This window comes from Micropterus salmoides, unplaced genomic scaffold, assembly GCF_014851395.1.
Source record: "Micropterus salmoides isolate LMB-PRFRI ecotype aquatic unplaced genomic scaffold, ASM1485139v1 Ms_hic_scaffold_17, whole genome shotgun sequence".
NCBI classification, from domain to species: domain Eukaryota; kingdom Metazoa; phylum Chordata; class Actinopteri; order Centrarchiformes; family Centrarchidae; genus Micropterus; species Micropterus salmoides.
Window position 1 is genome coordinate 20,672,292 of NW_024040817.1, and position 16,951 is coordinate 20,689,242.

At 42.0% G+C, this 16,951-nt stretch overlaps 1 protein-coding gene across 3 annotated transcripts in view; it reads left to right on the plus strand.

Annotated features, from left to right (window-relative positions):
* rapgef5a (Rap guanine nucleotide exchange factor (GEF) 5a) overlaps positions 1 to 16,951 on the plus strand; it is a 62,385-nt gene that overhangs the window by 15,679 nt on the left and 29,755 nt on the right. For 2 of the 3 annotated variants that reach the window (XM_038724733.1, XM_038724735.1), the window contains exons 3-8: positions 5,570 to 5,676; positions 6,168 to 6,289; positions 7,537 to 7,714; positions 15,288 to 15,369; positions 15,521 to 15,569; positions 15,720 to 15,793. In XM_038724733.1, coding sequence (XP_038580661.1) covers positions 5,570 to 5,676; positions 6,168 to 6,289; positions 7,537 to 7,714; positions 15,288 to 15,369; positions 15,521 to 15,569; positions 15,720 to 15,793 — 612 coding nt within the window. The remainder of the gene's footprint in view (positions 1 to 5,569; positions 5,677 to 6,167; positions 6,290 to 7,536; positions 7,715 to 15,287; positions 15,370 to 15,520; positions 15,570 to 15,719; positions 15,794 to 16,951) is intronic. The other variant, XM_038724734.1, reaches the window with a different exon arrangement.

Sequence of the window (16,951 nt, forward strand, 5' to 3'; positions counted from 1 at the left end):
GGGGGACACAAACAGCAGCCCTTCTGGCAATGGCGCGTGTGTAATGCGTCCATCCCCAAGGGTGGGCTGTCCTATGGCTGAATTGAGAACTACAGCGGACAGCGGGCAGTGGGTGTTGGCAAACAGAACCACCTTCGCTCTCCCGAACTGAGCTCAGATCTGCTGAACCACATTGTTGTGTAGTCTCCACCCGCTCGGTTGGGGGCCAACATGAGGTCAGCCACCGCCGTTCTCCAAGCCTGGAACGTGGAGGGCTTTCAAAGACAGCAGGTGTTCTGATGCCCACTTCTATAGTTTCCCTGCCAGCGCCAACAGAGCCGTGGATTGGACTTCGCCCTGTCTGTTGATGTACGCGCTGGAGGAAATGCACCACCACACTAGAAACCCAACCTGGAGTGGATTGTGGATGTGTGGTGTGTGGCCCCCTCGGCTCTCCTCGGGGAGCCACAACACTCGCTGCACTCCCCTGGCAGGTCCCTCCCTATCCAGTGAGAGACTCATCTATGAAGACTGACACGGATGAAGACACCCTGCCGAGCAGCACCCACGCTGCCAAACAGTGAGAGACCCCCAGATTCGCAGGTCCTCCTGCACTAGAGGTGAAAGGCGGGGATCACCATGCATCACCTTTGCCTCTTGAGGTCCAGATGCAGGCTGGCAAGCCAACATTGTAGCAGTTGCATGTGCAGCAAGCCCAGAGAGGGAGCACCTGATGGACTACTGCCCTGAGGCCCAACAGCAGCATCACTGACAGCGCTGCCGCAGCTGTCAACTGCTGCAACCTGTGGACCACCAAGCGAAGCACACAGATACGCTCTTGGAGTGTTGTAGTTGAGCACAATCCCCAGATACTCCGTTTGCTGCGGCGGCTGGGGGGGGCTCTCTCCCCAATTGATCACAACCTCAGGCTGTTGAGGTGCAAAATCAGCTGGGCTGTGTGGAGATCACTCAAGGCTTCAATCTCTCCATGACCATGAGGTCGTGAGTAGAAAGGAACCCTCATGCCCTTCTCGCACAACGATTGCAGTGCGATGCATCTGCTGAGTGTGTGGGGGGGCTAGCGAGTAGTTGACGGGGAGCCTAATGTATTTGTAGGCTACCCCCTGAGAGGAGAAGCCTAGAAATTTACTGTTACTGTGTCACCTCGACATGAAACAGGCATCTTTCAGGTCGATGGCGGTGAACCAGTTGCCGGGCTGCACTGGCTCCAGCATTTCCCTGACCATCAGCATGTGGAAATGCCCTCTTGTCGATTATGCTGGTTCAGATGGCCGAGATCCAGAATGGCTCAGAAGCCTCTCGTCTTTTTGGGGACCAAAAGTACATGGTGCAAGACCTCTGTCCATGTCATGCGCAGAGATGCCCTAAGACAGCCTGCTTCAGCAGAAGTTGCTGGATCTCGGCGGCCAGGAAGTCCACTTCCTCTTGAGAGGATAGACTGGCTTCCATAATGTCCAGGAAAACTGGTGGTATGCAGCAGAACTGAAGAGAGTAGCCTCGTCTCAGAATGCTGTCCACCTAGCTTGTCAGCATGCAGCGGCGTCGCCATTCTGCATGAAAATGTGTACAAGTGAACAATGCATCTTTGGCACTCTCCACCGCTAAACTGGAAGTTTAGCCCAAGGGGGGGTGGGGTTGCGCCCTGGTGCCTTTGAACGCACCACAGCTCGCTGCTCCAATGATGGCTCAACGTGCAACACTGTCACCGTGAGCGCGTCGTCAGTGGAGCAGTCAATATCAACACAGCTGCCGAGTGAAGCTGTGTCAGGACTAGGCATCCTCCTCTCCACTGCTGGGAGAATGAGCCGCTGTTCACTGTGATAAAGTGCCACAGGCCGCACCGCTGGAAGAGACGTGTTGTCTGGTTGTGTCTCTCTGGCTATATCTGACCTAGATTGGCGTTATCTCGACTCGCCGTTGCAGCTAGTCAGCTAAACGCTGTGCTGGTTCGGTTGAGCATATGTCGCCAATGTGGTTGTGTGTTTTAGGAATGCACACATACACTGTCAGTGAGCTAGCAGTGTTCCCGTGGATACTGTCGTGAGTGCATGGGGAACGCAGAGTTAGCTCGCATTGCTGCATTGTGTCAGCGCCATGGCAGCAGCCCTTCATTCGGCTGCCAGACGATGTAGGCGACCCGTTGCGCGGGCCGAACAGCCGGCTAGCAAGGAGGAAGCCCAGGTCCTACTACTGTCTCACTCGCATACCACCAGGAGAGCGACGTGGGACATGGGCTTTTATCCCAGTGGTTTGAATAGTGCATCAAAGACCCGGGCCCTCCCACCGTCTCTCTCTGTTCTCTCCTCCCTCTGTTATGTATCCACACATAACAGAGGGAGGAGGTCTGGTGGTGTGCATCAGCTTCTGTCCCTCTGTCACCCTTCTTTTTATTTTATTTTATTTTTTAAATAAATAATAAAGCTTAGACTTTTTCCAAGGGCTGCAATCGAAAAAGGCCGTGGCGTCCTTGAACGCACCATGGGCCGTTTTTCGAAAGGTTGAACGCACCACAGCCGGTGTGACTGTGGTTGACACGTCACCCGGTGTTGACATCAGCCTCAAGCTCACAGCTTCCCTGTGAAGAAGTGGCAGGTAGACAGCCTCGCCTGTTGCAACAGGCGCTACGAGCCGCTGGTGGAGGAAACGAAACCAACCGAAGCAGCGAGCGATCTCTTTCATCCCGCTATTCCGAGAGAGACCTGACTTTGGCTGTCTCTCTCCGGCTATAGCGGACTTACCTAGCTGCGCTGTGTCTTCTCGGCGAAAGAGATGTCGGCAGGGCAGCGTGTCTGTTTACGTAACAGGCTTTCACTGCCGGTGAGCTAGCAACGCGGCTGTGCAAGTCCTCGTGGGCACTCTGGGAATGCAGCGCTACAGTAGACTGCTCCATTGCCAAGTTTCCACGGTAAGAACAGCTCGTTTCTCGGCTATTACGTCGTGGAAGCGGACCATTATGGCCGCGTGGACTCGGCGGTCATGCTAGCTATGTGGACGCCCGGGCCTCACCCACCCTCTCACTCGGTTCTGACCGGGAGAGCGCCGTGGGCCACAGGGCGAACCGTTAGCTTAGCGTCGGTGAGCGCAGCGGTGCGTTCAACACGGCTAGCTCAATGAGATGGGGTTGGTGGTGGGGAATTAGCACTTCTAAGAATGTAATGTGTTTCTAATAAACAGTTTAACATTCACAGGCATCACCACAGTGTACACACAAGCAGCACATGTTAGAACAGTGGCTTCGTGAACACAAGGCCGCAGGGTGAACCCTTAGCCTCACCCCTGGAGTTAACGTTAGCTCTTTGATGAGAGAAGATAACTTGGCTCTTTGAGGAATGTATTTAACATGTTTTACTCAAACATTCTTTCTTTCCACATTCTCAAAAGCCTTACCATAGTTTTACACAAGCAGCACATGTAAAACAATGGCATCTTGAACACCAGATGGGGGATTGTGGCAGAGACAGCAGGCCTCTCTCCCTCCATAACGGTCACTTGGCCAGTCGCTCCCTTCCCCAGCCGCAGGTCAGCTGGCGGGGGGGCCTGGACTCATCCGGGCAGGACATGGGTCACCTTGCCCGGGTGCAAAGATAATTTTCTAGAAGTGGCGACTCCATCCGTGGAGGTGGTGAATTCAGTGAGCAGTTCGCCGTTTGCTGAAGAAAAAAGGATGCTGAGGCAGTAGGGACACTGCTATTTATACGTCACGCACGTATCGGTAGCGACATCCTATTGGTCGGCTATGTGCACGATAAAATTTCAGTGGGCAAGTGCGTGCGTGTGATTGGAGGATGTAGTACCCATAGAGTCCAGTAGAGGGCGGAGCCTGTGTGAGATAGAGCTAATGGCACCTTAACGTAACCTTAAATTTACCCTGTTGAGTTTTCCTTTAAAATAAACACAGTTATGTTTACATTCAAATTGTCACCAATGTGTGTATCCTTGAGGGCTAATGAACATGTTAGCTGTGTCTCAATTCAGGTGCCCGCATCCTCCGAAAGACGCGTTCTACGATGGTGTGCCGAGCATTGTTAAATGAGACAGTCTGGTCTACGTTGGACTTCTCAATTGCGTCACCAGCTGTCACCCTTAGCTCATGAAGCACACTCCTGTTGCCTAGCAACCTTGACAGCTGCACTTGTCAATCGGTACCCAGCTGGCTTAGAAATGGATTCAGACATGTTAATTGTTATCTTTTTTTTCTTTTGCCAGTTTTGTAGAGGAAATGGAGATGCTCCACCATTCAAATTATTAATACAAAATGTAAATCAACTAATAATTTCTGATGTATTGGAGAGAGAGAGAGAGAGATTAATACTTTGTACTTTTACTCAAATAAGATTTTAAATTCAGGTTTTTTGCTTGTAACAGAGTATTTTTACACTGTTATTGCAATTTTTACTCTAGTAAAAGATTAAATATTGGTATATACTTTTAGTCAACTGTAATGTTAACATTAGCATTTCATATTTAATACAACCCTATTAAAAATGCTTTTGTCTTTAATCAGCTAAAACCGATTGAGTAGATAGATGGACAGTGGAGAGAGGCATCCCTAGACACACTCTGGAGACCACCCCAGATAATGTCCCACTGACAGAAGACCACCAGGTTTCCAACCAGGTCCAGCAGCACCGCCAGTGACTCTCTGCTCAGCTAAACAAAACAAACCCCACACATTTTCTAATAGCTAATATTCATGTAATTTATTTTCCTTTTGAAGGACCTGCAGACACCTTAAATATTCCACTCCTTATGTTGCAAATAGTTTTAAAGACCTGTAAATTTAATAAACAATATATTTAACAATTGCTTTATTTGAATTGATTCAACTAATCTCTCAAGTAGTGAGAAGAGCCTATCCATCTTCCGTTTCAAGTGTCAATCGGGAATAGCGTAAAACAATCTGCAAGAATGCATATTATGTCAGTCGTGCTTTTTTATATGCGTCTTTTTGTTTGTGCACGAGATTCAACAACAACAAAACAGGGACCTACTTTAAGAAGCATCACTCCATAGCGCTACTAGTGGTCAAGAATCATAGGGTACCTTTAACGTTGCAATACATCAGACCATTTATCTAACACATCATCCTACTTTGAAAGGTGTATTTACTGTAATGGAAGTACAGTCATTTTCAAAATCTGCTCCTATTTAGATTTTAGATTCAGATTTTATCAATGATTTTGAGGTTGAATTGACACTAGAGGAAATATATAACATAATATGAATGGAGCCTCATCAGTCATCAAGCGGGCTGTCCTCTGTAGCATGTAAATATGAATATGAATGGAACAGAACAAGCATTCCATGTAAACAGCTTAATTGAAATACGGTCTGATTTACCATAGTGTCAATAGCAGGATTATGGCAGAGCGTGTTTATTCCTCAGGGGGAAAGAAATCGAGCTGTCCTTGTGAGCTGGTCAATGACAGCTGCTTGTAGCCACACAAGCTCTTGGCACTCTTGTTCATGTCCAAAACAATGTTGAGAGAAAGTTTTTGTAATTTGTAGTGTTCAGATTTTACAAAAAAAAGCATTTATTTTGATATGGTCCTGTGTATGTGTGTTTCAGTCTTGTTCCCAGAGTTTTCCATGTGCTGGTCGGACTGTGAGGAATGCCTTCCTCTCTCATGGACCATATCCAGCCAAAGACAAGATACACCTGGCCAGAATCATACGGTACACTTGTCTCTGTGTTTGTGTGTCTGTCTGACGTGTCTGAATCGATGTGTCCGGTGAAGCATATACAATGACTCACCAGTCCAGTATTCAGCCACTTCCTGATTGGCCAGTCAAGTTGTTTAAGCTGTAAGACAGGCAATGATGGTCGGGAATACATGCGCACTCATGCATTATTCTGTACAAACAGTGCACACAGGTGCATGCAAAATCTTGTGGACGTCTGGACACAATTATGAATAGATAACCGGCATTTCACATTAAAACGCAAACAAGAGTTTATCCTGGGGGAAAGTAGACGGAAACTGTTCAGTGTTTCAGAGGAAAAGACTTACAGAGAACTAATGAATAATCAATGGATATTGATTAAATAAAATAGACAAGCTTTGTTGTTGCAAGAGGTGTGTGTGTGTGTGTGCATGAGCATGTGTATCATAACAATGTGTGGCTGTACTTGTGTGCTGAAAATGTGTGTGTGTGTATTTTAACAGGCGTAGCTACGTGGGCGTGGAGCTGGTGCAGTGGCTGTGTGAGCAGTGTGTGTATGTACGCTGTCGGACTACTGCTGTGCGTGTCTGGCAGGTGCTGCTGGAGCTGGGAGTCCTGCTGTCTGGTAAAAACACAACCACACACATGCGTGCGCACAGTAACATGTCCGGAGGTCGTACTGTACTTTGAAATACATAGCAACCTTCCAGCGACATCAGCAACAATCTTCACATCTGTAAAGAGACAAACTATGAACCAGTTCACCAGGTTATTTCCAGCAGACTAGAGAGATGAATTCACTGCTTCATTCACCTGCTCCACTTTCCACAAACTAAAATTACCCTGTGGCTCTGTGCAATCAGTCCCCCCACTAAAAATCCAAAACATCCTCTTTCATTATTTACCAAAGAGCACAACTTATATTTTACTACACACTAAATCTTCTGATAAACTGTGCATCTGTTATCACCACACCTACAGTCCCTGAATGTGATTTCTGTATTCAGTAGAGCTGCTAAAGAAAATTTAGAAATTATATTATTCTTTTACCCTGTCTTGTGTTGAAACCAGACTTATTGTACTTCCTCCTCTTGAGGCTGCCTGCTTTTGGACATTTGCTTAAGTCCGGTTCATCTGCTATGATAAATCCACCATAACTGAGTTTGAATGAGTTAATCCAGGATTTATTGTTGTCACCATGTCTCTACTCTTTCTCTAGAATTAAACAGTTTGTGCTAAACACCACTAATGTATATTTTACACAATTTATTTTTATGAATTGTTTATTACATCAAACTGGCAATTTCTTTCAGGCTGCCATTGTAGTGCACCAATATAAATATAAGTAATGCACGAAGCAATGCCCGCCCTGTTTCAGATCTTCAGGAACTGGTTTTTACCCACGTTCCAAATACATTTGACTCTATTTTAATAGTTGTTTTAAATTGAGTGTAATCAGCATGGCTTAACAATTCCATGATTTCATTTTTATGTAAAACATCAAATTGAAGGATTTCCTTAATAGTCCTAGTCATTTAATCATATTAAATGACTTATTCTAACTCAAACTAAGCAGCAGGGCTGTAACATGAAGAAATTTAACTGCAGTAGCCTAAACATAATGTCCATATTGGCAAAGCAGAAAGGAATACTGAGGCCACTTATGCAAACTAAAAATGCCACCTGCTCAAGTTCAAATACCATCAATATATTGCAATATTGACACTGTGCATTTTTTAATAGTACCTGGTTGAATATGGTGGCATTGCTGATACCTGTAAATTACTGACTTCACAAGTTAAATAGCTTGTTCAATATTAATGTGAACGATGCTTCCTCTCACATGCATTTGTGTGTCTATTCTTCCTTCAGTAGACCAGCGGGTGGTGTTTTCGGACTCCAACTCCTATTACCAGTTCAGCTTTGAGGAGTGTGACTCCCCCTCCTGTGAGTTTCGCTCCAATGAGGGGGAATGGCCAGAGGCAGTTAGGCTTCTCCTACAACTTGCCCCATATGTCCAGTTTCGCTCTGGTGGAGGGGCCAACAGCCCGTAAGTGTCCATTAAAATCTGACTACAAGTTACGCTGTGCTAGTTGGATGGTTAAATGTCATAGTTAACAAATGAGAATTAACACATTAGTTGGAATCAACCCCCCCCCCCCGGTAACGGGTTCAGTTGTGTAAGTTGATAGATGATAGATTTTTGTTAGTCCTTTTGGAAATTCATAGTGTGTCATACAGCAAACATCAGACCAACAACATCAGCAGACCAACAACCGGACAACTGCTTTACAAACACAAACATCACCCGAGTGCTATACAAGTTATACTAAGGTGCAGCTCCCCGACACCCAGTTAACTCATGACTGTGATATTACAACCCAAACTCACGGCCCAACCAGGAGAACAACAAATACATGTGTGTATATTTTCAGCTGAGGATTGCGGCTTACTTTGGCTAGCCTTCAACTCAACAATCAATCATGATTTCAGTTAAATGCTAAAGTTGCTGTTAATGTTGCCTTGTCCGCTGGCATAACACCGGGTGCTTTCTGCTCAGGAGCCGTCGTGCTGTTGCGGTAACGTTAGCCGACAGGTTTCATTTTACAGTGGACGGACTGTAACATTAGAGTTGTTTTCTTTTAGCTTGAAATAATCCCATACTTTGGAGACTAAATTCTTCTTTTCTCTTCTCTCTCTTCTTCCATCTTCCACTTTGCAAACAGCGCCATCATAATCACGTCGTGTTCACACAGCATAAGCGCGATGTGCGACAGTAATAAATGTCCATGCAAAACAGTGTGCTATGTAGTTATATGGATGAAACAAAGCCTCGGTGCAAAGAATTTGCGTCAATGCTTTTTAGTAATCAAATTAATCGATTTTAATTGATGAATCATTTCAGCCCTAATTAATTATTCATATTTATCGGTTATAATGACTAATTAGTGGTTTCCAATGTTGTCACTGGGTTTCTGTTATTACGGCCAACATGTTAAACTGCTGCAGAATTTTGACAGTGAATATGACTCAGTTGCAATGTTATACATGATCTCCGTTGACCTGAAGTGGAAGCTCATTGCTCTGGTGAAATATCAAAGTCAAAGTGACAGTGTTTCCGGTTAGATTTATGATTGAGGTCATTTGTCTGTCTGATGATTTAACTTGAAAAGTGACAAGTGACTGTGTTTGATTTGGTGGAAGTGCATGCTTGCAAGTACTTGACTGTTTTGCAACATAATATATACTCTAATATACATACACACACTCTCCAAGATCCCAGCTAGAAAACTAATCTCTATTCACTGTTTAAAATGCTCAATCTGCTTATGTGAAGGACACGTTTATGTGCAGGCGCACGCACCCCTCGAACATAGAAGATACTCATATGCAAAACCTGTCACATAATGCCATCGCACATATACGAGATGGGCTCTGAGAAAGAGACACACACACACGCTGAGTGGTGTCAGCCAGAGTTCCCTGCTTTGCTGCTCCTGTGTGTGGGATTCCTGCTGAGGCTGCTACTGAACTCAATCTGTCACTCAGAGAAAGGGAAGAGAGTGAGACGAGTGGAGTGGGTAACAAAAAAGATAAAGTGTGTATATATGGAGACCGAAGGAACAAGAGCACACGTCAACACATGCGTCTGTGTGTCAACTTCAAAGGGTGTATTTCCAGACACCAGGGAGAGAGCCCAACAGCGAGGGGAATTGAATGTCATACTTATACTAATATAAATCTCATGTATCATACTGTATACCTCCATGTTGTCCATCAGTTACTTTATATACATTATAGTGAATGACATGCATACTTAGAGGCACTCTACTACAGAGAGAAGTTGGGATTTCATTTGAGGGCTTTTTTCACAAGGCTGGTTTTATCTACTTGTGTCTACAGCAAGCTGAAAACAGACAACATTTTACATGACAAAGCATTTATTTATCATGTTATGTTTTTCATGTATTCTTACACATATGAAGGAACGTAAATAAATGTCTGTTATCTAACTGTTTGTACAGTTATAGTTTATACGCGTAACACTGTATTGGACCAAATATTTTACAGGTTTTTGCTTGAATCAACATAAAAAAATATGTTTCACTTTAGCAGATTAGACATAGATGAGATTATGCATTCAACTTTCTCACGCTGTCTGTCACTTTGACCCTGCTGCTGTGTCTCTTTGACTGTCGCATCATTTTTCTGCAGTCTTCCCCTCTCTCTCTCTGTCTCTCTCTATCTCATACCCTCCCTACCTCCCTCCCTCTTTGTCTCTCTCTATCTCTCTCTCTATCTCTCTCTCTCCCTTTGGTGTAAAGAAGAACAGCTGTAGCTGTGAGGAAAAACACCTGATGTAACTCCACTGGTTGCTTCCAAGAGACTTTATGAAGCGTTGGTTTATATATTAATCCAGTGGTTAATGTTGATTCTCGTTGTTGAAATTGTAAAAAGGAGCTAGAAATAGTCTCACAGCCTTAGCCTTTAAATAAAATCCTGGCTGTGTACACCGTCTGAGAGTGTCTGAACATGCCCAAGCGTGCAAACGTGTGTTAAACTATCTGTTAAAGCCCTGCTCAGCAATGCTCATGGCTGCATCAGGGTGATTGGATCTGCACTATACTTGAGATCGAATTACGTAGGACGATTAAATGCAGTAATTCAAATCTAATCTAACGAGGCAAGCATTAAATTGATACTGATAACTTGATACTTGATAAGACAACATTAGCTGACTGTTATGCCTCCTTCTAGTGATTTCTACTTAAGTGAAGCCCAAGAACAACAGGCTACTAATTAAATTGGTTGTAGAAGATGTTTCTTAGTTTGTTTCTTATTCAGTTTGTGCCGACGCTGCCAGTGTGTCTCAAAGGATTGCTGTGTCTGAACAATAATATTTACTACCAGGCACATTGTGGTCATTAAAGTTGATTAGTTTATTGTTCACTGCAGTGCTCGCTGGAAAAGAATATTATAATGCAGGTTTCAAACTTCAGATTCATGCATCATAACACCTTAACCATTTACTATTGTTATTTTAACAGAGTCAAATATTAATGTTATGCAAAAAACATCTCTCTCATTTGAATTCATTTCAGTTTCAATTTAATGATCTTATTGGCAGAAAAGTTACTTTGTCTCATTCTCTCTCTCCAACTTTGCCTCACATTACAATAAGGGCAAGTACTTTTTAGTAGTGCTGTGTAAGGAGACAACATTAAAGTTTAACCATGAAACGATTTTCTGCACACTGCCTCTGCAGCAGAAGTCACTACATTTGTTAATTTAATGTTCAGTCCATGCCAAGTTTAGCTTTGTCTGAGTGTAAACTGATCATGAAGAAGTTAATGTTTATACATAACACCACCCTATCTAGCACACTAAACTGTATTCCCCTATTTTCAGTTTTTTTACTGTATATCAATTGGATACAACTTCCATATAGACACAAAACACAAGGTAGGGACATCGTAACATGAACACCTGCACAGTATAATGTTGTCCAATACAATAGCCCTGCAACTAACACGTTAAAGGCTTTGTGGGTTAGATATGTTCAGATTATGTTTAGAATATTTAATATTTTGTTACCCTGTATACAAATAATACCTTAAACTAACTACAGCAGCAGCTTGAATTACAGTGTCAGCTTCACAAATACACATTTTCTGGCAGGGATATTTCTGTATATTTCATTATACGATATTTGGTCCACTGTCTGTGTAACCTAAGTTGACATGATTTAAATAATTATTAATTATTAATTATTATTATAAAGGAGGAAAAATCTCAAAATACAACAATTTAGTGTGCAAATGTATTTACTCCTCAAGGACTCTCTCTTTGTTCTGATATTAAACTGTACATTATATACAGTGCACTGACTATATACATGTTTGGCATCAGTCAGTAACAATTGAGTTGCACATTTTCCTGCCTTGCAAATACAATGTTCTCTGCAAATCAGTGTGCAGAAAGTGCTGAATTGCCAGGAGCTAAAATATAACACCTTAGCTTGGAAGGAGAAAACACTTTGCATGGTGCTGTGGTCCAAAAAGGGCAAAATGCCAAATGGACTCAGCAGAATGCTGAAGGACCATTTTGGCCAGGGAGGAGCGCAATCAAACAATCACTGTTTTTTACAGAGATTACATTCTCCTCCTCCTCAAATCATTCTGGCAAATGCTTTAAATTCTGTGTTAGGCAGTATTCAGAACCACACATGCATATATGTATTAGATAGACTGAAGTATGTAGTTATATTTCTTTCTTAAGGAAAATAGTTTGACACATTGTTCACAGGTAGAATTAGTAAGCTTATAAATAGGATCTGATCTGGTGAGTCACAAATCATGACTACACCTTGCTGCATGCATTTATGACCTGGTAAAAACGGAGGCGTTGTAAGCACCAATCATGGTAATCCTCAATCTATACTGCTCTGTGCTGCTTAATGATTGGTGACACAACTCCCACTGTGCCTTGCTTCCGGCTCTGGTATGTTCAGGCTCATGGTGAGTCACCAAATTACCAAATGAATGCCAGCTGAAAAAACTTAATGACCCCAAAGAGAATAAATCTAGCATGATGACTTATACTTTGTACATCTCATGATCCACTAATGAACTACAAAAGAAAACGCTCCCCAGCATTGCCTTGTTCATCCAGCTTTGGCAGAAGTTTGAGCGTCAGTTATCTTATTTTAAAGGAGAGTGTAATTTTGACCATAAATACTGAAAAGAAAGCACAACCACCAAAACGTTTTTTTTGCGACACTAACAAAATGGTATTTTCACACTCCTTTAAGGCATGTGTTAGTTCTACCTGCCTCCGTCTCTCTCTGTCTGTGTCAGAGCTGATAGCTGAAGTGTCAGGCTCAGGGCTACATGTTATCACCATCTCTTCCGCCTCTGCATCTATCATTCCCTTATCAGATTACAGTGTACACACACACACACACACACACACACACACACACACACACACACACACACACACACAGTCACACACACACACACACACACACACACACACACACACACACACACAGTCACACACACAGTCACACACAGTCACACACAGTCACTCACACACAGTCACACACACAGTCACACACACAGTCACACACACACAGTCACACAGGGCTTCATCTTCTTTCCTTCACAACTATTACTAGTGCCACTGGGATTTGTTGATAAAATCCAAATTGTATGCAAATTGGTGTGTGTCTGTGCGCGCGCGTGTGCTTGAGGAAAAAAGTGTGTGTGTGTGTGTGTGTGTGTCCTATGTGGGGGTGAGGCAGTGTGTGGGAGACCAATCCAAACAGTGTTTTTTTAAGAGAACATATTAGATGAGGGGCCCTCGGGTGCAGTCTGCCGCTGTTGAAGACAAACTCTATAACCTTGTATTATTGCTGTGGGAATAATATGGAGTCAGATCATTCTCAATATTAATGAATGCACACTGAAGAATTCACATTTACAGTATATTTAAGGATTAATATATAACTGACACTCTAGGCATGGGCCAGTATGATATTTTCACAGTATGTTAACCTTAAGCAAAAATGTCACGGTTTCACGGTATCGTGTTATTGCAATTACAGCCTTAAAATGTGTGATTTTTAAATGTCTGGGAAAAACAAACTTGTTTCCATTGAACACAATATATTTTATACTACTGCTGCTAATAATAATATCAAATAACGCTATAAATCAAATCACACACAGACACACACACACACACACAGACACACACACACAGTGGGAAAGACACCAGAGCCAGCTGATGATGTATTTTTTTTTTAATGTTACAATTTTTAACAAATGTACACAATGGTGGAAGACATAAACAGTTGTATAAATGTGACAACACATTATAAAACAGAAACGGAATAACGGAAATATTTGTGTTTTTGAAACCTTGACTTTTTCATATTGTGGGAAACACTGAACCCGGTAACCCGATTAAATATGTTTGTGTTATGAATGCTTGCTAAGTTAGTTAGCTAGCTAGCTATGGATGGCCCTAAGTTGTCTATCTGCATTATATGGCTAACTTGTTAGCTAATGCTAGTGTGAAATGCCACATCACGAGCTTAGCAAGCAATTAAAACTCAAAAATACTGGATTTAATCACGCATGACAGAAGAGTTATCACTTACCTGTGAAGAGCAGCTACCAGACCCCATGTAAGGTTGACCTGCGGGTAGAACGCTAAGTGATCACATTACCCTCAAATCTACTGTTACATAATTGGCTGAAGTGGAAGGAGCCATATCAAATTGGCTGCAGATAATTCGCTAGAGGGGGAAAAAAACGCATTTGTGAATCGAGCTACGGCAGGGGAATTACAAAAACCCACGCACAAATGTTGTGAAGTTCACAACTGACAAGCAGTTTGTAAATGCAGGTTCAACAGTTGGGATATAAATGTAACAACATCTAAATATGTTTTTGATGAATATTGCAGATACTTTCAAATACATATATTTGTTATTACTATTACAGATATTTAAAACAAAAAATATTTGTGTGCAAACACATTTGTGCACCATATTTATTTGTGGAGTTGTTTTACATTTATATACAACAATAAATACTTTTATGTGAGCCATTGTTATATAAATCCTGAAATACAATTGTGAATCCTTCTGTGTACGTTCATTAATAATGAGACTGAAATGCAGTTTTACACCAAAACAACCACCTGTTGCAGCAACACACACAAATGTATCATAACTGTACTCAACAAGCGTTACACACGTCTATATACATTCTGAACACAGAGATGCCACATCAGCGCGCGCACACAGACACACACCGGCACAAAGACCCTCACTAACATCAATAGAAGGGTGTGTTTGGGAGCTATTTTAAATGAAACCACATGAAAGAGTGAAGGCGGGCGCAGAGAGAGAGATGCTTGATACAAAAACATGCGAGCAGTGAAGAACTAGAAAGACAGAAAATAAAATGGGTAGATACGTCTCTGCCAAATAGACAATATTCACACAGAAAATAAACTCGTCAGGATCGCGAGGTAATGTACAGTAAGTTGGAGCAAAACAGAAATGTTGGAACCAGCAGACTTGATAAATGATGTAAGCAGTTAATTCAAGTATGATTTAATTGACTGATCGTTTCACCTCTAATTATGTAACATTATTTTGTAACATGTTTTAGTGCTGGATTGAAGAACAATGGTCTGATTTCCTGTTTGTGTGGTCTCTGAGAAACCATTTGGGAACCATTGAAAAGCCACTATCTATCAATATCTTTTTGTTTTGATCTGATGTTAAGGTGTCTTAATACAAAGAGCTAAAATAGATAAGTGGAATATGTCCACTTAAATCAATTTAAATATAGACTTATAAATCAATTAAATATAGACTTGTTGAAAAACTATTAAGGTCTACAGCCAGCTGAGTAGTAGATATGTTTGGAAGCTGTAGTTCCACTCTAGGTGTACCAGGGGGCAGCGTAGAGGGGACAAAAGCTCTGCAGGAAACTTTTTTTGAGCAGAGTAATACACTTTGCAGTCAAAAGTACAGCTTTGTTGTGTGTGTGTGTGTGTGTGTGTGTGTGTGTGTGTGTGTGTGTGTTTTGTGTCTCTCTAAGGTCAGAGGAGGACTCTGAAGGCAACAGGGACATCTGCAGTGAGATTCTCCAGATGAAAGCTCTTGAGAGGCTCACTTCTACGGTCAGTGTGTGCATGTGAAGATTGTTAAATACATTATCACCAAATGATATAAACAAAATTCCTAATTTGCTGCTTCATTACGTTGTGTTTTAATTTATCATATATAGGTTTCATATTTTGCCTTGTTTTGACACCTTTTTTTCTCCAACAGGTACAAAGTGAGTTGGCGGCTGCTCTCGCCCGAAAGACTCGCAAAGCTTGTAAGTATGCATTTAGTTTTGAGTGTGTACATTTTCCCAAGAAGTTCTCCTGGTGTTTCCAACTGCATTATGAGAACATGAAGAAGATTTTACGTAACAAATATGAAGAACTGTCATTAATAACTTGATTCCCTTTGTGGTTGGTTGCAGTATCAGAGCAGGACTCTGAGACGACAGAGACGAGCCAACAGGAGCCTCGCACACCCAGCGAGGAGACTAGCCCGGTAATACACATACAGAAAGACATACCTTACACACGCAAATTAAATGACATGCCAATTGGGTCCAATATTTAAATTTCATTTTACTTTTGGCCTTCAATAAAATTTGTTAATCCAGTCCAATTTGCCATAGAAATATTCCTTATATCTCCAAATTGAGAAAATACAACTTGCATTAAATAGTTTTGTACATCAGTAGAGAGAGTATTGCTAGTCTGGATTTGTTAAGGCAGGAAGGTTTGGACAACCTCTCTTCATACGCAGCATAAACAAAAAAAGCTAAACTATTTTAATCAGCAGCATCGTTTTAGATGCGTGGTATGCTTATTAAATGTTGCTGAAATAAAATTGAAGTGGCTGTTATTTCAACCTGAGCTGGCAAACACACGTTGTCATTGCGAATTGTGAATTATTTAATGAAGCTGGATGCTATTTATTTGTTCATGCTGCTCCACAGTTTGCTTACTTGTTGCACCAGTGTGTGTTTGGAAGAAGTTTCTTTAGAAGTTGCTTTAATAGGGCACAAAGTAAAGCTTTGTTTTTGGACTATACATAGAAAATGGGGTCAGAACTAGGGCTGCACAATATCGTTTCAGCATCGTCATTGCAATGTGCCCCTGCGCAATAGTCACATCACAAAACAATTCAATGTCGAGCGTGTCAAATTAACTGTTTAAAATATGTTTATTGCACTGAAGCTCAAGAAAGGATTGTAAGCACCCATTGTAATGCATTTTCCCTACAAAATCACCCCAATAATTCCAGGTTGCTTATTTCTTTTCAAACCGAGAAAGTGAAGTCATCTGGTAAAAATTCGTGTATTTTTTCATATTGCGATATACATCGCAGAAATTAAAAATTTTGCAATGTCAGTTTTTTCCAATATTGTGCAGCCTTAGTTAGAACAGAATGAAGTGGGAGGCCTGTTTGCATTCTGGTCCCATCTCTTTACAGTGGAAGCCTCTTTTTCTCCATCAATTATTCATTCTTTGATTACACCAGAGAGGAGGAGAACAGGAAAAAATGCAATCATACATACAGTACTACGTTATGTGCACAATTGTTATTCTGATCGAATCATTATTTCTCTGCACATTTTCCAACTCCAAACCACATCAACATGAACATCTATCAAGGTTTGCAGAATTATGAGGCAGCTTC